The following is a 24,046-nucleotide window of genomic DNA, read 5'->3' as shown; positions in this document are numbered from 1 at the left end:
TCATCTACCTGCCTGACAGGAATAAATGTGACTCAGTCCTCTCAGAACTGCTCTGAAGGCTTCAAAAAGCATCCAAGCTGCAGCTGTTCCCAGCCAGCAAAATGCACCAAGGAGGGTGTCCTCTGCTGCTGGTAGAGCTTAGGCAGCTATCTCCGCCACTGAACCTTGTCCAAAACAGCCAGAAAGAAGCAAGATAGATAGCATACAAACAAAACACCCAAAGTATCATCGTACCACGTATGAAACGTCTGCACAAGGGCTGGCAGATGTGCCAAGATGGAGAGACAGCCTGTGTCCTGGAGGGATGGCCAGCAACCAGGCAGGGTGTCTGTTGGCTTTGGAAGAACTACAGAGCCCCATGCAAGCACCTTCATTGCAAATGAAACATCAAACTTTGGGTTTGGTTCCTCTGAAACATATGATGGACACCATAACCTCTCCTCAGCAAAGCAGAACCCCCACACCAGCACTGAGAGCCCCTCCCGATGACAGCTTGGGCTGCCCTGTAAAGCACAATCAGCCAAATGTAGGCTAAAATCCATGATCCTGACTTTTCCATCTCGGCCATATCCGGGATTGCAGTCTTAGAAGTTGTCACAAAAGGTCTGTGCTTCTCCATCCTTCCCTCTTGGCGTGTCAGATGGGAGACGTGTAGGGCAAATATGGTTTGAGCACACAGCTCAGAACATGGGTGAGGTTTTCCCCACTGTCCTACTGCAATTATGACACAGACGGGTAAAAGCCAAGCAGGGAAAACTGTTTATTCACTTCCCGAGCCTTCTGAAACTGGTTTGATAAGAGCACAGCAGCGATGAGTTCTGAAAACAGAGAGAGCTGGAGACAGGAGAGAAGCAGCACAGGAGCTGGAAGAAGGGCAAGGGTGGAGTAAGATCAGAGGGTTGGGCAGAGGTCAGCAAGGACTCTGGCAAGGGAAGCATCCTCTGTTCCTCCCTCTTTAGAGGAGGAAAGAGCAGAACAAAAGGCAGCAGAGCCTCATGTCCCTTGGGCAAGGGACGGACAAAACACTCAGCTTGCAAATAATCCCAAATCTGGGCTGTGCAGGAACTGCACTCCCGGGCAGGTGTCTGCTTTGCCACTAAATCACCTCAAGGCTTCAAACCACTCCTGTTTTGAATCTTTCAGCCTATTAGTCTGCTACGCATTTTAAAATGCAAGCAACTTACATCTGTCAAACACAGGGTCACCTCGAGGTGAGAAGATGAGCTGTGTGCATGGCAGATGCACCCTTCATCTCAGAGCATGGCTCAATAGCTGCCTCCAGCCCTGGCAGCTGTTTCTCCTCCATTGTCTGACGATCGTGGAGTGCCATCCCTGCTGCTTAAAGGGCAGTAGATGCCACAAGCAACAGCAGAAGCCTTTCAGCTCCTCTCAAAGCCTGATGGGTGCTTTGCAGAAGTTTCGAGCAGGATCTGATGGGGCTGTTGCACAATTTCTGTAAATATCGACCAGGTTTCCATATGGAAGCATAACTTCAGTAAAACATCAGCCAGTGCTATGAGCAATTGCTCCAGGAGGTGGAAGGAGGCACAGACACCTTTTCATACTGCCCCAAAGTGGCTGCGGAAGAGTTTAAGTTCTACAAAATAGTGTGTGTGTGTCCCATCTCTATCACTGCAGACTGACACCTCCATGTGAAGGCACCTATTGATGTGCCAGGAGATACGTGGCAGGATGAGTCAGATAACTGGGCACAAGAAGTGCCACTTCAGCTGAAATACAGTCTGAAAGCACCAGAGAAGAGAGATTTTGCTGAGTAGGAGACCCGAGTTAGGAAGTGAATTAATGTTAGCCAAGAAGATCAAAGGAGCCCTTCTGCACCTTGAAGAACACCTCGTGGTCAGGACGATCTCTCTCAGACCACTCCACAGGACTCCTCTCATAGCAAACAGAAAAGGAAAAGCATTAAAAGTGCATGAGGTCAAGCACAGCGGGCATCATCCTTCAGTCCTCCAGAACAAAATCAACTCCTCACCCTGTACAGCCATAAGCAGGTGCCTTAACCCCAAGGTCCTTCTGTATCTCAACCCATCACAGGCAACATAAAAATAAGCTATACCCACATGTTATGCAGGTGCTGGGAAGGAAGACAAGTGCAGGTTCTCTCATCATTCCCCTCTAAAGCATCATCATCTCCCGTAATTCATGCCTGGCCCACGCTTACCTTGCTCCGATATCTTAATACTCATTCCCAGCCTTCTCTCTCCTTGTTCCCACCATCTTCTGAAATCCACTTCATCTCTCCAATCCTACTGCTATCACAACCCTCTTGCTGCTCCAACAAGGTGCTCGCCCTGCAGCTAATTTGCTTTTGAGCTGAGTTTTAAGAGCCCAGGGCTCTATCTGGAAGAGCAGCGAACTGAACTACAGCAATCAGAGGTGGCATTACGTCCCCCTCCCTTGCCTTAGTGGCACCTGGAAGCTGCAGCTGGGGTAATAAAATCAGCAGAGTAGTAGTTAGGAGGAAGCACAGCTTCAGCCACATCATGTACGTTCCCTAGAAAAGCTTAATTGCTCCGTGGGAGCAGCATTCGTAGCCCGCAGGCTGCAGACCTCTCCAAGAAAGCCAAAGTCTTAATCATCAAACTCAATTTCCTGGGAGAAAAACAGCTGTATTAGTAACGACATCATCTCACATCCCAGTTTGAGACTTATGCCAGATGCAGCCCCAGCATAACCTCTTGGTGTGCCGCAGAGGACACAAAGCCAATCAGAGTACTTTAATCAACATCTGTATCTGCAAGCACGCACACTAACCAGGAGGTAAGGTGTGCAAATCCATCTATCCACACCTTGCTGTGGACAAGGAAGCACAGCAAGCCAAACAAAACATGCAAGGAAGGCTTTGGTGGCGAGATTGGGCATTCTTCCTTTTGGCGTCACCTTGCAAAGTTCTGGGCATGTGCATGCCACACATTTTTTGTTCAGGCGGATAAATTGCTGCTGCTGGTTTAGCACAAGTTATGAGTAAATTTAAGACACACATTGAGGGTGGTGAGGCAGAGGAACAGGTTGCCCAGAGGAGTCACAGATGCCCAGTCCCTGGAGGTGTTCAAAACCAAGTTGGATGGGGCTGTGATCAACCTGATCCAGCAGGAGGTGTCCCTGCCCATGGCAGGTGGGGTGGAACTGGATGGGCTTTAAGGTCCCTTCTGACCCAAACAACTCTACACTATTCACGTACCCAGATTAGCACGACAAAGTACAAAAGCCAAGATCAAACCTTGTCAAAAGCTATAGACCTGTGCCAAGAGTCTACAAAACTTGGTGGATTTCTGAAGAACTTCAAACACCGCATTAACAGTGAATACTCAAACCAGTTTTCTGGAAACTACAGATTTTACCCTCAACTTTCAAGACAGTCTATACTACAAGTCTGGAAATGTATAGCCCTGTTTGTAGAGCAATGCCTATTCCCTCAGCCAAATCCAAGCCTCAGCTTCCAGAATCACGGAGTGGCACCTGCACTTCTTCAGAAGCAGTAGTTGCCCCCTCCCACAAAATCTCTTTGGAAAGCCAGAAAGCTGGATTTATATTAGAGTTCTTCTGAGGTCATATGATTGGCAATCCAACTCTATCAGCTAGCGAAGCTAAAAGCCACCTCAGTTTTCTCAAATGAGTTTTTAGGCGCAGAAGGCAGTAAAATGAAGGACAGTCCTTTTCACTATATTTGCAGAATAGCTCTTGTGGTCACCTAGCCAGAATATTGGAGTAAGAGCATGCACTGTGCCCCTGTCCAATTTAGCAAGCACAGGCATTTCTCCCTGGGAAAACAAAAGGTTTTCCTTCTAACATCACTGCTTTAGACAGTTTTGACGCTGATCCTGGTCTATTGAGAACTGAAATCCAGCAGTTGTCCCTACCCTTAACGTTTCAAGCCGTAAACCTTACACAGTGGATCAGACAGCCCTGTTGCAGTCCAATGCAGAAGTTTGCAAGTTCATAATATCACAGAAAGGTTTGGATTGGAATGGACCTTAAAGCTCATCCAGTTCCAGCCCTCCTGCCATGGCCACGGCCACCTCCCATTCAATCAGGCTGCTCAAAGCCCCATCCAAGAAGGCCTTGAGCACCTCCAGGCATGGAACATCCACAACTTCTCTGGGCAATCTGTGCTAGTGCCTCACCACCCTAACAGGAAAACATTTCTTCTTTAAAAATCTCATTTAAATCTGCCCTCTTTCAGCTTAAAACCATTCCCCCTTGTCCTATCCCTGCATTCCCTGATCAAGAGCCCCTCCCCAGCCTTCCTGCAAGCCCCCTTTAAGTACTGGAAGGCTGCAAGTTCTTGTTTTGGAATAGCCAAGGAGCTATTTTCATCCACTTTCTCAAGTGGCATGTTCTCAAGGACAAGAGAAGTGATAATTGCACATATTCTATAGCTCATAAACATAAGGGAGCATCAGCTGGTGCATGAGCAGCACCCTGAAACCAAGTCCGGTGTTTCGAGCATCCCAGTGCTCAGCTGCAATATAGCAGTAAGGATCTCTAGAGAGAATTAAGCCCTATATCTACCTATAAGCTAGTCATGATACTGGCATTAAGTTCAAGTCAGCTTCATCCAGTTTTTCCGCTCCTGTGGATTTTCAAGTTGCTGTAACCAACAATAGACATTAATTTTCGAGAAAGGCATGAGGTTTTAATTAACCTCAGCTAACTTAATCAACCTGAGCTTTAAGGTATCGGAGGGTTTGCTTTGTTCCTCAAGTACTGCAGGCTTGCAGATCCACTGAATCACTCGGAAAATACCCGAATTCCCAATATTAGATGCAAAAGGAAACTCTAATAATGGAGCCTCTGCCTCCATTTTGACCTTTACACTCTGCACAAAACCACAGCCTCACGATGCCTCCAAAGGTTACATAACCTTATAGTTAGTTAATATTGGCAGGGACAAAGCAATCCAGGCTTTCAGGAGAGAATGGGAAGAACTTTGCACAAGTGTTATGCATTCTTCACTCCGCAAGGCATTTGAGAAAGAAAGGTTTAAACAGCACCCTGCTCTCACACACACTAACAAAGGAACATCTCATGCCCATTTCAACATCACCTCCTTATCAAAACAGCTCTCCTTTTTCAGCAAAGAGAGCAATTGTATAGGTAGAGCATTTTTCACTTAAAAACAAAATCATAACAATTGGAAAAGACCTCCGAGGTCATCAAGGCCAACCATCAGCTGAACGCTGCTGTGCCTACTAAGCCATGTCTCAAAGTGCCATATCTATACATTCTGTGAACCTCTCCAAGAATGGAGATTCCACCACTTCCCTGGGCAACCTCTTCCAGTGTTTCACTACTGTTTCAAGTAAAGACATTTTTTCTAATACCCATCTAAACCTCCCCTGACGCAACTTGAGACCATTTACTTTCATCCTATCTCCTGTCACTTGGGAGAAGAGACCAGCACCCACCTCACTACAACCTCCTTTGAGGGAGTTGTAGAGAGTGAGGAGGCCTCCCCTCAGCCTCTACTTCTCCAGGCTAAGAAACCCCAGTTCCCTCCATGGGTCCTCAACAAGACACGTTCTCCAGCCCCTTCATCAGTTTTGTTGTCCTCTTCTGGGCCTACTGAAGTATTTGCTTAAATTTTACATGTTCCTGCTGAGGTTACACTTCAAAGTTAGGGAGTTACTTATTATTTTGAATCACACAAGTCTAAAATTCTGAACAAATTACTAATTTCTCAGAACAAGAACAATTTCAGTGCTGTAGTCAGAGCGATACCCTCTGACTGCTGCTATCCAGTCACATATTGCAAAGCTGTTTCTCACACAATTAAAAATTTAAGTCACACCGATTAAATAAAGGTTCTACATAGAGCTGGGGTTTTGCTAGAATTTTAAGCTTTTCGTTTGGTTCACAGTTGAGAGATTCCTTGGCAAGGCTCACTAATTTTGTCCTAAGGAGATTTACCCATTGTGTGACAGGCAACCACACGTGGACAGGTTTTATGCCAGCACAGGAGAAGACTACTAGGTTGGGGGGAGGTAGGGGTTGTCCACAGACTGTGTGGTTGGACTGCTGAGGGTTTGCTGCTGGCAAAGAATTGGCAAGAGGGGTTCAGGGCTTACCTTCCATTCTTTCGTTAGACCTTCTTTATTAAGCCAAACATCATGGGTTGGAACAGATAGGCTGAGTACTTGGAGTCATCTAGTTAGGTTTTAGGGAAGCGTCCTTCAACCCTGGCTCCTCTGCAAAGAGCTTGTGGAGCAGAAGAGCTGTGGAAGCATTGAATGACGTTTCTTGGCTCTGGGAACACATCAGATGTGGGCTTGCAACCTTGTGGAGTAATGGCCACATCCCATGGAGACATCAATCCATTACCTAAGCTTTCATTACCCTAGCTACAAATTAAGAGCGTTTCAAGACCACAGCTCGGACCACAACCTCCTTTTGGAAAATAGAGAGGTAGAAAGTGCCTGGCAGGTGGAGTCACCACGACCAGACCTACATCCTTCCACCACTGCGAGCTGTAGTTTCAGTCGCGTGTTCCCAACCCTCCTTCAAGTCAGTCTTTTGTTATGCAGAGCCAGATGGAAACGTTTCCCCTACCACTTCAGTAATAATTCATAACAGAACCAAAAGAACTGATTTGCTACAAAAAAAAAAAGAGAGAGACACCCAAGCACTTTTGAATTAATTCCAGTATTGTATTTTGCAGCCAGATTTCTAGGAAATGTTGTGAATAATCCAAGTAAATCAGTGGGGCTTTGTTTTCATGTTTTTGTTTTGTTTTTACAAAACAGAGCAACACGTGGAGCTTCAGTTCTGTACAAGAACCCACAAAAATCACGAGTGTTCATTTCATTATGCGTTTCCTGACACAGTTATCAGAAAGAAAACTCCATGAGACCTGCAAGCCACCCTCTTGGGCTCTCCGTAGGTAGCAGCAGCATATATCCTGCTGGTAAAGCAGGCATCTCATGGGGAAAACCCATTGCAGAAGGATTTGTTTCACATAGACATTTAGATTAAACTCCCAGTTAGGCAAACGATTCTAAAAACCTCACACCACACATACCAAACGAAACTGTCAACTGAAAGACAAAAACAAGCAGATAAAAATATATCCAAGCACCCCAAGCAACACAACTGCAATTTATTGTGACAACAAAACCAATTAGTAAGTCAGAGGAGACCAAGCAGTGAGGGATTTGCTCTGGATGAGCAAAGTTTATGCTGCAATCTCCGTTGCATTGTTTTAAGGCTGGATCAACAATTCAGATATCACCAGTGCTATCCTAGGACTCCTTCCTTTGGATGTTGCTAGAGGAACTAGCAAAATCATCATTTTCTTGCCTTATCAGGGAAAGTTCTTTGGTCAATTAAAAAGCTAATCACACACCGGCAGAATTTAATCACTTGCAGCTAATACCAACACCCTCAGAGCTAATCCACTTGCTGCAGGCACTGGATACTCCACCACCGAGGGGGATGCAGGAGGTTGAGAGCCAAGAGAATGCGAGGTCCGATAACTAGTTATTCCGAACACTGATTGCCAAGCTGCATTTCATCAGGACCCCAATTACCTTCAGGTTTGGATTAGGTCTACAAAATCATCTCAGTAGTCACTTCAATCTTCCAGGAAGAAAACTCATTTGACAAAACAACCTTGCTGAAGATTCAAGTGACTCAAACACACAGACTGCTCATGGGGCTGATTATGGGGACACCACAGAAGCATTAAGACTGCAAAAAAACTCTAAGATCATCCAGTCCAACTATCAGTCCAACATCACTGTGGCTACTAAACAGTGCCCTGAAGCACCACGTCTACATGTACCCTCCACCACTGCCCCAGGCAGCCTGTTCCAATGCTTCACTGCTCTTTCAGTAAAGAATTTTTTCGCAATATCCAATTTGAACCTCCCTGGCACAGCTTGGGGCCAAATGACTACAACTATGGATTTTCATCAAGGTATGTCAGAAGACAGTTATTAAAAGTGACAATACACATGGGTTAAAGACAGAACATGCACAAACAGACAGGCACAAAGACAAACAGGCACAAACTTAATTCCTTATTTTTCTTCTCCATGTTGCCTCTACAGAGTAAGCTACTAAACAGATGGGGGTTTTTATCCCCTGGTCATATTGCATCTGTTTACCTTCTGCCATGTACTATAAACCACAGAAGTGGTGGCTTTCGGTCAAGTTGTCCCAGCACTAGGGGAAAGAGCAGATTATGCTGGCAACCGGAACTGTGGCTGAAGACATGAGCTCCTTTGATTAACTTTCCAGAATTTTAGTCAGGTAAAAACTTATCAAATAGGTTGGTACGTGGCTGGAAGCATAACAACCCTCTGAGCTTCCAGAATTGCAATCTAATAGCATCCATTCACTGCAAAATCCTCCCTGGGCTCTCCTCAGAGTTCATCAAGTCCAACCGTCAGCCCAACTTCAGTAATTAACAGAGCTACAAATTATTACATACTTCAGTAAGGGTTTTTTTTTAAATGAAGAGTAAATATCCAGGAGATTCTTACAACGCACTGCTTTGGTGCTGCAAGATCACCCTCACTATGATGATTTAAAGTCAAACTGAAGTCTCAGCTTTTAAGTTTCAGCTTTGCTGCAGCCACTACTGAGAACACAATAAGGGTAAGAAAAGTCAGCTGGCAAAGACAAAGACTCTGAGCAGAGCCTCAGATAAGGTCAGAAACAAAAACATCTTAATTACTGAGGATAGAGAAAACCATATGTATATGCAAGATCACAGGAGGAGATAAGGGTAAAGCCCAACTATGCAAAGAGCAATAGTATCAAAAGATGTTCCTCTGCTGAGGAAGGGGGAAAACGTAAGTGCGAAGGGAATCAAAGGAAGAGGGTTTGTTTTTTTTTTCCCCCTTTGCTCCTCCTCGCCTTGTGGCCTGGCTTTTTTATTTTAATGGTGAGACAAAAACATCTCTTGGTCTCCATAATGAACCGGCAGATCTGAACGAGCAGTGCCAAGAAACAGCTTGGTGATGCTGCAGCTCTGCTTCAAAACAAGCACTGTTGGAACTATGTGAAAAGGTAACTTATTTCTCTATGCTTTCCTCTAGCTCTGATGAGGGTTTTGGATAAGCCTGCAGAGAATCAAAGCGCTCCCCTCGCAGAGGGATGCAAATATTCATGCTGGCAACCCTCAAGATGTGCTGTCCGCATACTCCGTGCAGAAACACAGAAGCCCTCAGTTAAATCAAGCAGTAGAAGGTGACTCATCACTCAACAGCAACTGAACTTTAGAAAAAGGTCAGTTTGTAATGAGGAACAAGAATGACAGCAGATTTGAGTGTGAAATAACCCAGAAATTCACTGTATTTTCAATCACAATGAATACAGCATTCAATACTGCATGGAGGGTGAAGAGGAACTTGGAAACAACCTTCTCAACTCCTTCCCCCAAACAAGGAGCACAACAGGAAAGAAGCATACAGAGTTTCACGAAGTCCTTAATGTAGCTGTATTGTGCCATCTCCTTACGACAAAGGAGAAAGCTGAGTAATAACACAAGTAAGGCAGAAATAAATGCTCACTGCCATGGTACCAAGTTACACATCTCATAGGAGAGCTTTGCACAGGGAATGCCACAACTACAAATGTGCTCTAGAACCATCCAGAGAGCTGCTCCCCCCTTGCCCTGTTGGGACAGTTTAAAGATGACAAGACATTGAGTTCTTGAAGGAGACACAGAGCCTTTTCACATAAGGTACTAATACAAACAGTTGTGCTTGTGTACCTTGGGGCATTTGGTCTTGGGGTGAAGTAGGTGACTCCATAAGACAGTTGACTTTGTTCTTCCTCCACATCATACAGTAGCATTTCTCCCCTATTGCTCTCAGCCAGATGCTTAGTCCCAACTTGGGTCACCTTACATTCCCAGTCCTCAAGAAAGCACCAACTACATCCCAAGGGGCCACAAGCAAGCCAGGAAGGGTAGGAGAAAGACTACACAGACCTCATGACCCACATGGCCTTGTAAAACCTGCCAATATCAAAGAAATAAAGCATCCCTGAGATGAGGCATTGATTTCTGCCCTTCAGCAATTCAATTCAGCCTTCAGAAAAGAACTCCTACTAGAGCTGGGAGGACTTGCTTCCAGTTTCATCCTTTTCCTCCCAGAAATTGGCTCCATGTAACACTTTCAGAGGAGGCAAGTGAGGCAAAGGAAGCACTGTCAATAGCAATGTTGGATCTACTGCAGCTGACATCTGGCTGACATCCAGCTTCCCCTTTCCAGATGTTAACCTAAGAATTCAATCCCTGGAACAAGAAAGATGAGCTTTGTGACAGCACAACAAGCATCTACAAGCCTAAATAACTGGAGCATTTTAGTCTTCTGCTCTCACCCTCTGAAAGCCCAAGCACTGCACCTTCTCAGGGGCAAGAAGCTCCAGGTCCTTAGAAAGTACATCCTGAAGAGGCTGGCCTGGAGGCAAAAATCTTGAGACGATTTCTCCCTAACCACCTCTGCACACGCTCAACCACCTTTGTACATAACAGAAGTTTCCAAACACCATAACTTAATCTTGATTCAAAGAGAAAAAAAAAAAATCTTTGGGGGCACTTTACACCAAAAGATACATTTACCAGAGCCATCCCACATTTGCCTGATATTCTTGGCAGGATGCCTCCAAAGGGATCTGACACATGAGCTCCACTCTAGAAGACAAGCAAATACACCTGCCAGCCTCCATTACAGGAAAACATCCTGAAAGAACCTGAAAAACAAGGAGCCACCCAGAATAGTCACTGATGACAAGGTGAAAATGATTTACTGCTTTGAATATCTAGAATATCTATAGGATTTAAAAATGCAGAGTCTGCTTCAGCACTAGATTACACAACTACCGTGTAAGACTGTTTGCTACTGAAGGTACATGGATTTGTGTATCACCTGTTACAAGTTCTCAGCTAACCCTGTAGCCTTCAATAAGGCAATACCATGCATGAAGTGGTAAAATAATACTTGCCACTCTCTTCAAAGAAGTATCCATTTCTTGACATCGCTGCTGGTGGAGACTCTAAAAGAGACAGAAAAAAGGAAACAAAAATCATCAAGATGCTGAATCTCTTCACCTTAACTGCTAAACTCACTGTAAGCCTGGATTACAGCAGAAAACCAGCCCTGAAATACCACAGGCATTAGATTTTCCACAATGTAGCAACTGCAACCTTTTCATTATTGACTTTAGCATTTACCAGAATATCCTATACAGTCAGTCACTGCTTGAGGAAAGTTAAGCAGTCTCAGACATCCTGGGCTGGGACCACAAAACAGCAAGACTAAAGATCAGGGAAAGCCTCACCATCTTAGTGACCTATCAAACCCGAACAAGTGCATCCAAAAATAAGCATCTGCAAGACTTCTGTTAAAAGATACAAGCCATAATGAAGTCCAGGTTGCAGCTTATGCTTGGATAAGAAGAACCAGTTTAATTTAGAAATAAACCAACTTGGTTTACGTTAGAGTGGGATTTCACATTCTATTCGGCTGCTCCTAACGTTAGGATATCCCAAAACAGTGCTTGGCACTTGAAGATAAGCACCAGAACCCTGTAGCTTTCCTTGCCCCACTTCCTGAGCTGGGGTCCTGCAGCAAACACCATCTGCACCAACAGGGTCTCAACTAAGTAGCCACAAGTGGGAAATGATTCTGACCAAAAGCAAACCCACAAACACAGCAGCACCAAGACCAAATCCCTATGATTCATTATGGAACATACTTTCTTTCTTAGTGAGTCAGCTCTGCAATTAACTGCAGGCAAATGAGGGATTTACCATGCAAAAGAGATGTTCAAGCAGCATAGGAGCACCTGCTTTCAGGTGTGATCAAAGTCTGGTACCCAAACCCAGCCTGACTGTTTTTAATAGTAAGTGTTTGACAGTTCAGACTGTGTGGGCTGGAAGCACCAGCTTTGCTGCACAGGTGCATGCCTCATTTTATGGTGAGCTAACAAAGCTCTCTATTTCAAACCTTGAGCAAAAGTCACCCAAGCAGTCCCTTAGAAAGTTGCCACTGGATACTGTGTCTTTATAGGCTTCTTCCCAGACAAAATGCAATCAGAAAGACAAATAGATTTGCTCTGTCTTTTCCAACATCATTAGGGTAATCAAACATTACCTACGCAAGCCTGGGATGAATTTGGGCCAACAAGGAAAGAGGTTTTGCCTGCTTTATTGTTCTACAGATTAGGCTTCCTGCTTTCCGTTTGAGGTATGAGGCTGTTTCCCAGAGACTCTTTTCTCTACCCCATAACTTACGGCGTACGGGCTGCGTGCTTTTTTTTTTTCCTCTCCCCCTTAACAGTGTGCCACATTTCAAGCATCATCATTCATCTTGGTCCACCAGGAAGCCTTTGTGCGCCAGACGCATACAAGTCACACTGCTGACAGCAGAACCTTCCAGCCCTAACGCCTGCCACAGCCGTGGCTCTGCCCTTTCAGTGCAGACAGTATTTGGCTGCACGGGTTCCTGGAGGGACACCCTGATGACCATTTCAAAACCCACACAGACCCAAGGGCAATACAAATGTCTGGTCCAAAAGAGAAACACAATGTTCCAAGTTCATCCCAGAACAATGGGTTGGAGGAACAAATGCACGGTGGCCAAGGGGCACCCATTAGAGGATTCAATTGTTTCCCTCCACCTGGAAGGGAAGGAGAAGATCCATCCAGACTGATTAGCGTGCTAATGATCAAAGGAAAGTTGTTTAAAGAGGCTCTTATTGTGTAATGATTGCATTTACGTATTTCAGAGAAACAAACACAATCCGCCTAGGCAGATGGATTACCCAAGGATCTGACATTCCCACCAGGATGGTATATCAATTTCTCATTTCTATTACAGCTTCTGAGGGACCTTGAAGCAACACTAAGCAAAATGACACACTGTTTGCTCTCCCTTTAACTGTACACGCCTATTTCTATGGCTTGATGATGCCAAAGGACCAGCAATTCAGAGTTGGTTGGTTTCTTCATTAGAATTACTTTCTAACTGCAGCATTGTCTGGGTTGACACCGCACCTTTATAGGAGATGCCAGTTTGGTCTTTATGTAGACTAGGCATGAAAAGGGCAAGGCTGGGGTATTACGGCAGGCAGTGCCATTTCATTAGGTGGCACTCGTTCCTGAGTCACTAATGAACGATAGTCCCCTAGCAACACGCTCAGGCAATTATGTTGGAGGTGCTGTTTTTTCAGATGAGTCATAAAAAAAAAAAGAGGTCTTAACCTTGTAATTAAAGATGCAATGGCACGTTTGGGAAAAAAGTCAGGCGTTCACCCTACTACATCCTGGCGAAAGTCCAGCCCTGGCAATTTGTCTTCTCTACCTAATGCCATCCCATAGCGCCAATGGGATTCAGGCTTCAAAACAGTCTCATTGGAGCCTTTCAAAAAGTTATTACAACCTCTACGGAAGGGGCTACGTACATTAACGTCAGGAATGGTGTGTAACATGCCCAGGAGGTAAAAGGTAATGGGGTGTTTACACAAGTCTAGACACACGCTCAGAGCGTGGGACTAGCTCAAAGGTCAGCGCATTAGCAGAAATGAAGGTAGGAAGGGTAAAATTGGGGGCTACATCATCTGTGTCTCTGAGAATCAAACATTAGCAGAAATGGAGATAGGAAAGGTAAATTGGGGGCTACATCACCTGTGTCTGAGAATCCAGAGGAAGCGGTACTCAACTTTTTAACTAAGAACAAGAGGAGACCTATCTGGGGGACAGAATAAATCTCTGTCCCCCTTACGCATCAGTCCCCTCCTCCCCATATTCCCCCAATCACTTTAGCAGAAGTAAGCACAGCTTATGTTTATGGGATGCTAGCTAAGGACATGACCGGTTAAGACTGTGTATCATAGAATGCTTTGGGTTGGAAGGGACCTTTAGAGGTCATCTAGTCCACTTCCCTGCAGAAGCAGAGACATCTTTAACCAGACCAGGTTGCTCAGAGCCCCATCTAACCTAACCTCGAATGCTTCCAGGAACAGGGAAAGCTCAGTAGCGGTCAATAAGGCAAATGTATCAGCAGGCTCTGTGTGCCCTTCCTTTCACAAGATTTATGGGATTTTAACATCCAAGGTCCCAGCTCCTTAGTCATGCTTTGCTGACAAAAGGAGCAATGGGTTCGAGTTGTGCAGAACTGACAGCAAGGCAGGGTCCCCTTCTCTCTAGCAATAAGATGCAATACTCACAGCCCGACGCACAACCTTGCATTTCCTCTCCTCATCTCACCTCCGCTCTTGAAATTAAACGAGCTCAGCCAATGGACAGCTATAAAACACTACAGCGATCAAAATGCGATTGTTTAGCTTAGGGAAGCTTGGGCAGGAATAGGAGTCTCCAAACACATTAGAGGTGCTCCAGGGTTTGCCTGAAGTTGCAGAAGTGTTTGCATGAGGTACAAATCAGCCTCCACGCCAACCTTGCTAGGCTTAAGGACAGAACCTACAGTCTGGGGAGCACAAGACAGGAGTTCCTCCTCTCCAGAGCAGCAAACCACTTCCCTCAGATCCACCAAGCTCATGCTGCTAGTTCCAGGCCCTCAGGTTTTTTTTCCCTCAGATTGCAGCAATTAAAATCCAAGCAAAGCAATTTCAGCAAGACATAAGGCCAGGCTTCTAGAGACAAAGCTGGAAAGCGTTACCCTGAGGGGCTAAACTACACAACATAGCAAATTCGCTCTTGTGCCTCTGGTATCTCTCACAGAGAGGTTCAAGTCCTCACTCTCCACACTGCTTTCTCATCCAACACCTATGCAGACAACCAGCCTCTCCAATTGCTCTCCCTGTCCAAAGGCAGAACATGATGTCACCTTCCATTATCTGCCAAAAAGAAGTTTTCAATAGTGACAACTTAAACACTGTTTTTTATTGTTAAGAGTTAATTTACCTCAGCAAATAAGTTTCTACTGCCACCCCACCGTATTCCCTACAGGGACGTCTATTAGATGAGACTAAATTGGACAACATTAAAACGTGTCCCTATTTAGGTTGGTTTTTTATTTCCAAAGGAAAGCTGCTAACTAGTTTTTCATCCCTCTATGAGCATTGAATTCAAAGTAAAAGTGAAGAGTTGAAGCAATGAAGTGCGGCAAAATGGAAAACAATGTCTCTCTAAACTCAGTGATACCAATTACCATTTAAGTAGCAAACCTTTGACTTGAATCTCCTTCCAGTACTTAAAAGAAAGATGGGGAGGGGCTTTTTCTCAGGGAGTGAAGGAATAGGAAAAGGGGGGGAACAATTTGAAGCTGAAAGAGGGCAGATTGAGATGAGATCTTTGGAAGAAATATTTTCCTGCAAGGATGGAAAGGCACCGGCAGAGGTTGCCCAGAGAAGTTGTGGCTGCCCCATCCCTGGAGGTGTTCAAGCCCAGGTTGGATGGGGCTTGGAGCAGCCTGACCCAGTGGGAGGTGTCCCTGCCCAAACCATTCTGATTCTATTGCAGTGACTCCAGAAGCCACCAAGAGGGAGATAAACGAAGTTGACTTTTGATCTGTAGGACAGTCAAGTTTGTTGTAATTTATGGTCTTAGGGCTAGGACAAATCAGAGGATCCATGATGGGAAGCATCAGACCAGCAGTGGGTACACTTCCTGATTTCTTACATTCTTACCATTTTTATATTTACATTTAACAACAAAACAGAAGAAAACCTATCATATCATCCTCCATTATTAAATTCCTGTGGGAAACTGGTCTCTGATATAACAACCCATTTTAACTCTCTTGTTTTAAGGTTAGTAATAAGTTCTCTTGAGCCTTGCAATATTAGTGGATTACAAATAAAAACACATTCTCTGGATACTTCAGTAACTCAATTACAATGTTCTGCTGTCGGCATCTTCCGAGTAAACAGCCCTCTGCAGCACAAGCCTTATATTGAAGCAAAACATAGCTCTTTAACAAGCTTTCTACAAGTGGTACTATGGACTATAGCTTCTGTGACTTCCCTCCAGTAAATCTCTCCAAGTTTCATTTTCTTGATATTTAATTGAGTCTATTTTGAGGCCACACCTTTTCAAAAGACTTATCAGAAAAGTACTTCTTCATTTACAGGTCCTTTAATGTTGGCAGCTCTTGAGTTGTTCAGGCTGCCTATGTTCAGAGTCATCTGGAACACTTAGTTACTCCACAAGTACCGACCAGAAAATGTTAGGTATCTTCATCACTTTCTACTCAGAGTGTAAGGCCAATATCCCAATTTCCACCACCTTCTTCAACACTTCTAAAGACTTTCAGAAATACCCTCAGAGCTCCTGCAAAGCAAAGGCAATATCTTGCCTTAAAATTGATAAAGCAAAACACTCAAGCCTCTGAGCAAGACATTGCACCAGAAATCAGCTGTTCACCTGAAAAAACACTCCAAACTTTGGACTTGTCAAATTTCCTCCCAAGAGGAATTACCAGTTCTCGGCATGACAGAATGAACTGCCCAATTATCTGGAAAGAAATCTACTTGCCAGAAGACAGGGAGGGCTTTAGCTTTGAAGCAAGTTTTTGGCCGCTTCAAGATAACTTCCAGGAGTATTTCAGTCAATGCTAAAAGCATCCATCGCTCCCCTTAAATTGTCGAGTAACAGCTTCCCCGCATGATGGGAAATATTGTGGCTGGTTGCACTACGTCAAAGAGATCTGGGGCCAAACCCAACTTGAACAAGTGGATAATCTCACCCAAGGCTTAGATTGGGGGGATGATCATAAAGCCAAAGAATCATTAAGGCTGGAAAAGACCTCTAAGATCATCCAGTCCAACCATCAGCCTTGCATCACTATGCCTACTAAACCGTGTCCCAAAATGCCACATCTACACATATTCTTAATACCTCCAGGGATGGGGACTCCACCACTGCCCCAGGCAGCCCCTTCCAATGAATGATGACAAAGCTATCCCTATGCAAGGCTTCACCAGACCCGGTATTTAACATTAAACCCTGCACTCACTTCTTATGCTTCATTCTTTCCACTCCACCATGAATTAACATCCCAGGATAAGATAAGTCTGCAGCTGAACGGGTGACCAGGGAGATGTACCCAGGATCATACAACTTGGGGCAGGGAAAGAGCCCCAATTTGTGCACTTTACATACTTACTACCCAAATGATGCTGCTTCTCTCCTCCACCCACAGTCAGCAGAAAACCAGACAGACTCAAGAGAAAAAAAGAAAACCACACACAAAAGGAATAGTATCCCAAGGGAAACCTGCAGGAGAGGACTTTTTTTCTTTAATTATGTGTAGCATTGACTAAAAGGAGCTTGCAGCTGAGAGCCTAAAAATCACTGTATGCAGCAAGAACTCAACAGCAGGAGTTGGTGTTGTTCAGCCTGGAGAAGAAAAGGCTCCAGGGAGACCTTAGAGCAGCTTCCAGTACTGAAAGGGGCTGCAGGAAAGCCGGAGAGGAGCTCTTTACCAGGGATTGCCAGGACAGGACAACGGGGGACAGCTTTAAGCTGAAAGAGTGGCAATTTAAATTAGAGATTAGGAAGAAGTGTTTTCCTGTGAGGGTGGGGAGGCGCTGGCACAGGTTACCCAGAGAAGTTGTGGCTGTCCCATCCCCGAAGGTGGTCAAGACTGGGTTGGATGGGGCTCTACTGCAGCAGAAGGTGTCCCTGCCTATTGCAGAGGGGTGGAAGTGGATGGGCTTTAAGGTCCATTCCAACCCAAATGATTCTACAATGAGGAAGCCTCAAATTTCTTTCATAACGCAAAACCACACTGCCACAAAAGAGTAGGGAAAGAGCTTGACTGGCAGCAAATCCAATCACGCTGACCGGCTGATCAGGTCCAAATGTCAATATTGCAGGATTCTCCCACACAGTATTACTTGCACTCAGAAAACATGAGATGTTAGCGGTTTTCAGGGAAGAACCAAGCAGTGAGGTCTCCTAGAGGAGACATTTGCTGCGAATTCTTTTAAACCACACAAGTCAGTTAAGAAGGAATGGAGAGCAGCAGGTGAAAAGCTATTTCGCCTTAAGTTTCCACCTGTCATTTCTGTCTGCTCTTTAGGCAGCTGATCCCATCCCACAGCCCTGCATTCTTCAGCTGGAAAATGCTGGTGAAAGCATAGCTCGTACTGGCACAGAGATGGGAAGCAAGCCCCTGCGCCGCTGTTCTGGGCAGTAATTGACTCACAGGATGAGAAATTGAGGTTTTACCTGTTTTTCTCTACTCCTAGAACAATGTAACAAAAAACCCTCCAAACCACACAAGTCAGGCATTTCAAAACTGATCACTGCAATTTCATGGTATCATAGTATAGTTGGGGTTGGAAGGGACCTTAAAAACCATCCAGTTCCAACTCCCCTGCCATGGGCAGGGACACCTCCCACTGGATCAGACTGCCCAAGGTCCCATCCAACCTGGCCTTGAACATCTCCAGGGATGGAGCAGCCACAACCTCCTTGGGCAACGTGTTCCAGTGGCTCACCACTCTCATGGTGAAGAAATTCTTCCTAACGTCTAGCCTAAATCTCCCCCTTTCCAGTTTACACCCATTCCCCCTGGTCTTATCCCTACAAGACTTTTTTTAAGGAAGTGTAAGATGAGTAAGACACGTTTGTTAATCCCTGAGCAGGAAAAGTGCCTGGGGAATATTGTGTATGAGCATTGCTGCCCATGGCAAGCCCAACCTTGGACCTTCCCTCAGAAAGCACCACTTTGCATTGATAAAGGCAAAGGAAAAAACAACAAAGAACTCTCGAGATGGGCAAAAAGACCTTTTCCAAGTCATGAAATGTGAAGTATCAACATTACTATGTTTTAGGGAGTTTTTTCTTGAAGGGGTAAGAGTATAGATCAACTAAAAGGACTCTTCACTGCAGCTTTAAGGGCCCCTGTGAGCACTGCACACGCCTTCCTGGCGCAGACAGATCCACCTGCTTCTTGTCCAAGGCAGAGACAGAGGGATAAACCATTCTCTTTGACAGCTGGATTTCATGATCTTAGAGGTCTTTTCCAACCTTAATGATTCTATACTTTGAGACACACCAGATCCCTACTCCTCCTCAATTTGTCCTTCATTCATCCTGGGGGCATAGCTGCAGGGACACACTAAGCAGAGCCCTACAAGGACCTACCATGAAGGACCAGCTGTGTTCCTCCTCCCCCCCAGTTACATTCACATGCTCATCACACATCTAAATAACTTCCTACACAGCTTTTTTCAGCACTATTTGAAAAGTAAACAGGTAGCAATGTACAGGTCATCACAGTGAAACTTAAGGGCAGACTCCAGCCAGTACCCACAGAAAGGTCACCTAGCTCCCCTTCTGCACTGCTGCTCCCCTACTTTTCTTCACAGCTTTTCCTTCTCCCGATGAAGCTGTCAAGCCTGACACTGGAGGATTGACAAGAGACTCATCTCCATGTAGCATACCTAGAGGTTTAATGCAGGTTGCAGTACAGTAGGGGTTTGCACAAGGATTTTTGTTGAAGATCTTCACCTAGATGGGTTAACACATCTGCACGCAAACACCTACGAGTAATCAACTTTTGAGGTCTTCAAAACAGCCTAGAGAGCCCAGACAGACTTAAATCTACTCCAAATCCCTTCACTTTGGTAAGCTTCCATAAGATGATAAAGCACTGGCCAGAGACGATGCCAAGAAGGAAGATACTTTTAAGTAGCTCAATCCAATGGCAAATTGCTGCTTTAGGCAAGAGACTCAGACCTACAGGGACACAAGCTTTGGCTTCCTGATGCGTGGACACAGCCATATCCTCTAGCAAGCCCTACAGGAGAGGATGCTTCTGTTGGTAATGAGCACTTCTTAGAAGTCACATATGCTTAACTTGCTCTTTTTGCCACAGAATGTCGCACAAGTGTCACTTGTCTCACCTGCTCCCCACTAGAAGCATTCCTAAAGGATTTTCACCACCACTGCTTCCCACAAGGATTTCAGATCCCCAAAATTCCCTTTTTTTTTAGGTACTGGAGACTCTGAATTACCCCAAATTAAACATTTCTAACATACACGGGAAGTGTCCCAATCTGATTTTTGAAGGACTCTACACCAGCCCTCTGACATTTCCCAGGTTATCCCACAGTGCGTCAGTCACTTGGATATAAACCTTTGCTCCACACATCTATCTGAACAGTATCCTCCACCAGAGCATGACCAGGTCAGGATGCCAGTCCCAATCCTGGTGGAAAACACAATATACCTTTACACTTTTGTGACTCAGCAGGCACTAGGAGTATCGAATCAGGAGTTCTAAGCAAGGAGTAGAATATTCTTCTGATAAAAGGAAAGGGTCTGAGGAAGTCTTAAATCATGTCACGGTCACTCTGGTAAAATGAAACCCTAGAACTAATTTTCAGTCTCTCGATGCGAAAATAGGAAGCATCATATTGAAAGGATAAAGCAGGAAGCATCCTCCTGCCTGCTCACTCCCACGCAAACACCCACCCACACACAAGCTCAGGGATCAGACATGTCTTGTTTTCATAGCATTTTCCTCACTGCATTGAACAATTCCCCTCTTCATCGCCTCCCCAGCTTCCTCCAGAGCACCCATCGCAATAAAACCATCTAATAAAAAATACACTGGCTGCAGCGGTGACAGCTACTAAAGACACCCCCCACCAAAATAACCCCATGTACACTCAAAGTTGGCATCAGCTATGGTTTGCTTTACCAGCAGCACAGGGCTGCCCACGTTGACTCATCACAATTAGCCCACCCGAGCAATTAATATCCAAGGGTGCCTCCCAGAGGTGAGCTGCAAGAGGAAGCGACCCTGTAAATTGAGAGCTCTGCAGCTGCTCTGCTAAGAGGATCTCTTTTCCTCCTCTGCCGGGTTTCATAGGTGAGCAGGGAAGGCAGAGAAGTCGGGAAACGAGGACGCTTTGGGATTTGGCTGGTGGACAGAGAATTTAGGCTATTTGCCTTTTATTCAGGTAGGGGTGGGGGTGCTCATTCTCTTGGACCCTCTAAAAAACGTGGTTTAAGACTTGCAAGGATGTCTTAGTTAAGTGATACACGGAGAGGAGCGAAAGCAAATACCTCCAGAGATCCCACAGGCTGGCAAAGGCCCAAGAACAGACCAGTTGAGGCTTTTCAGTAGACTCTTCCTGAAACATTTAAATAATTTAGAAAGCATTAACTCTTACTGACAGCTTTTTCAGATAGCTCTTCCACTTGCAAGGCCCTATCAAAAACCTCATAACTCTTTAATCAAGAAAAAGATACTGCAATGGCCCCAAATCTTGGTCAGGGTTGAACGTGGCTTCAGAAAGATGCTGTGGGTATTTTTCTCTGCTGAAATGCTTTCCTTCTACAAGCAGGTCTTCCAGAGGCCACCACCTGTCATTAATCTGCAGTGGCACAGGGTAAAATGTGTAAAAATGGTTAAGAGACATGTCCATCAGCATTTCACTTGCTTGAAGCTATTCAGAGGAAGGGAGCTGTTCCTTGCAGTGGTTCAACTGTGTTAAATACTGTAAAAATTAAGCAACTGCAAGGTTTAAACTAGCAGCCATAACATCTCTTCTTTGGGATTAGGTGGAAGACATCCTCCAACACCATCAGTTTTATGCTCCAGCATCACCACAGGGTACCAGGAGCATGTTTTGGAACACAAAGTGCATTACTACATAACTTATTTTATCTTTTATCTTATTTCCACCAGAAATGAAAACCAGCTGCTAAAGAGACAGCGATGTCTGGGCCAAGCTTTGCAGTCAAGTTACTCCTGCACCCCTTCCCACCACCACCACCACCCAAAAGGTACCTGGGATGAAATAGAAGCCCAGCTGTAACTCGCCCAAACCCAGAAGTTAACTGAAAAGCAAGGTCTATACTGGAAACATGGAAAGACACAAAAATAGAGCACTGAACCCATCCACCTGATCACCAAACACATTTTCAGGTTTGATTCAGAGAGGAAAAAACTGCCCCTGCCACTAGAAGTAAACCCAGTCCAAAGGGTACCCCGATAGCAGCCCTGCTGCCCTGAGTAGCCTCAAGCTTCCCCCCCTCCCCAGAAACAGGGATTTCAGCTCACAACTGGCTTTGCAGGATAACATAAATCACCCCACACAGTTTCTATGTCTAAGAGCCACAAAACAGCAGCAGTGGCACCACCACAGGTGGGGGCAGAGCCAGCAGCACCAGGTCCAATTTTGCTGTCCATCATCAGCCCCAAGTCAAAAAAAAATCCCAGTCTAGTGGCTAAATAATTGCTGACAATACACGATAAGAGTGTTATTCATTAAGACATTGTTTATGGTTCATCTACACGGCTTCCATGGCTACAGCAACAGGGATGATGTTTGCAAGCATTTTAGACAGCTCACATACATGCATTTTGTTTTCACTCAGCACTGCACTTTCCCCCCACGTGAAACATCCCTATGTAAAGCCTCACAGACAGGCTGCTAGAATGCTTCAGCATTAAATAGAGAAAATCCAGAACAGGTAACACTTATGCGTTCATCTCCCCATGCATATCTTGAAACTAAACTCAGACCCTGAAAAGACACCACTCTGGTTAATGCAAGGATGAAGAATACATTTGATTTCAATTTAAACACAACAACACAGACATCCGGTACAGGCAATAGATATCATCACTAAGCAGCAAAGCCCATTGAAAATACATCAAGTACTGCCTTACTTTAGCGAAATAAATAATTAAAGAGCTGGCAGAGCTGATTTTCTACATTTCCTGTCCAAATGCATCATCCAGCAACAACAGTGCTTTCAGTTTTGGGATTTTTTTTTAAGACCACAACTTACCTGCACTACTTCTTTAATAGAGATGCTGTTCACACAGCCTCCGCTCCCCTCCTGCACTCCCCCCTGAGCCACTACACTTGTTCCCAAACACCACTTGCTCAGGTGGCTGAGGAGGCAATGGCTTGTGCTTTTTCAATGGCTCCAATATTAGTCCATCCAGAGCATCTTTCTCCCTCACTTCCAATTGGCGAGCGGCGAATGGGTGGAGTGAGAGCACGACCCATTAGCTCCCAGATGGGCATCTCCAACCCAGCTCTCCCAACCTGAGCAGCGATGCCGATGTGCCGTTAACTTCATGCTTGCGAAGCACTGCTCCACATGCCACCCCAGCCCTGACTAAGGCTTGGCTTTGGGTTGTCTCCTCGCAGAGATATTTGCCTCTGGTAGCAAGGAGGAAAGATAGAATAATTAAAGTGACCCTGCGCTTCGGAGCTGGAGCTTTTTGCTGGATACTGTACGGAGAAAGCTGTGCCTCCTTAAAAAAAAAAAGAATAAAGCTTTGTAGCAGCCAGGCTCAACTGAAATGAGAAGATACTGTACCTTACAGACAGAAGTACAGGGAAAACAAGAGGATGTGAAGATGCAGGAAGAAGAGAGGGAGGGAAAAATAACCTGCTGCCGAGAGGTAGATATAGCACATTTCTTAAAGATACAGCTGCTGTACTCTGCGAGCGCGGTGCCCACCCGATCGAGGGCTGGGCTCCGATGTTTCTTCCACGCTACCCAGCATATGACAGTTGAGCTGCATGGGCAGCAGCAGTGCAAGGGTTAACACGTGCATTCAACGAGGAACATGCATAAGGGAATGAGAAACAGGGCAGTAAGTCTATGTTCTAACAGCAAGTTGTAAAAAAATAGAGCTGAAGAGACCTCACCTCATCCAAGGAGGTTTATATCCACGCCTGTCTGCCCAGTGCTCGACTATGCGGTGTCTAAAAAGCTTCGGAGGGGAGATGCCACATCCTCCCCCCTCCCTCCAGCCTATTCTACCACTTCACTTTCCTTACAACTCAAGATTTTCATAACAATAAGCCAAGTCTCCCCCAGCTGGATATTTAAAGCCCAGAGGAATGGTTTACAATGTCCAAGAAAGCAAAAACCTAACTCCCCAAAGCAACATCAACTCAGCCTTAAGAAAGACAGAACCCTAAAAAGAAATAAGACAGAAATAAACAGCAAGTTATCCAAATGCTGGCAGGACTGGATCACTTCCATCTCCGAGTCTCCTACGGTAACTCTGACAATTACTGTGACTTAAGTAAAAACGTCCTACTAATCCTATTTACCAGGAGGCAG

General features: G+C 45.2%; 1 protein-coding gene across 4 annotated transcripts in view; it reads right to left on the bottom strand.

Annotated features, from left to right (window-relative positions):
- The window catches only part of SLC4A11 (solute carrier family 4 member 11), a 112,509-nt gene that overhangs the window by 82,515 nt on the left and 5,948 nt on the right, over positions 1 to 24,046 (bottom strand). For 3 of the 4 annotated variants that reach the window (XM_054065560.1, XM_054065558.1, XM_054065559.1), the window contains exon 2: positions 10,975 to 11,025. In XM_054065560.1, coding sequence (XP_053921535.1) covers positions 10,975 to 11,025 — 51 coding nt within the window. Of the gene's footprint in view, positions 1 to 10,974; positions 11,026 to 22,750; positions 23,106 to 24,046 lie in introns of those variants that run through there. The other variant, XM_054065561.1, reaches the window with a different exon arrangement.

The sequence above is a fragment of the Cuculus canorus genome, chromosome 4 (genome assembly GCF_017976375.1).
Source record: "Cuculus canorus isolate bCucCan1 chromosome 4, bCucCan1.pri, whole genome shotgun sequence".
Taxonomy (NCBI): Eukaryota; Metazoa; Chordata; class Aves; order Cuculiformes; family Cuculidae; genus Cuculus; species Cuculus canorus.
The sequence above is the reverse complement of the archived record's forward strand: the minus strand, read 5'-3'. Positions and strand labels throughout refer to the sequence as shown.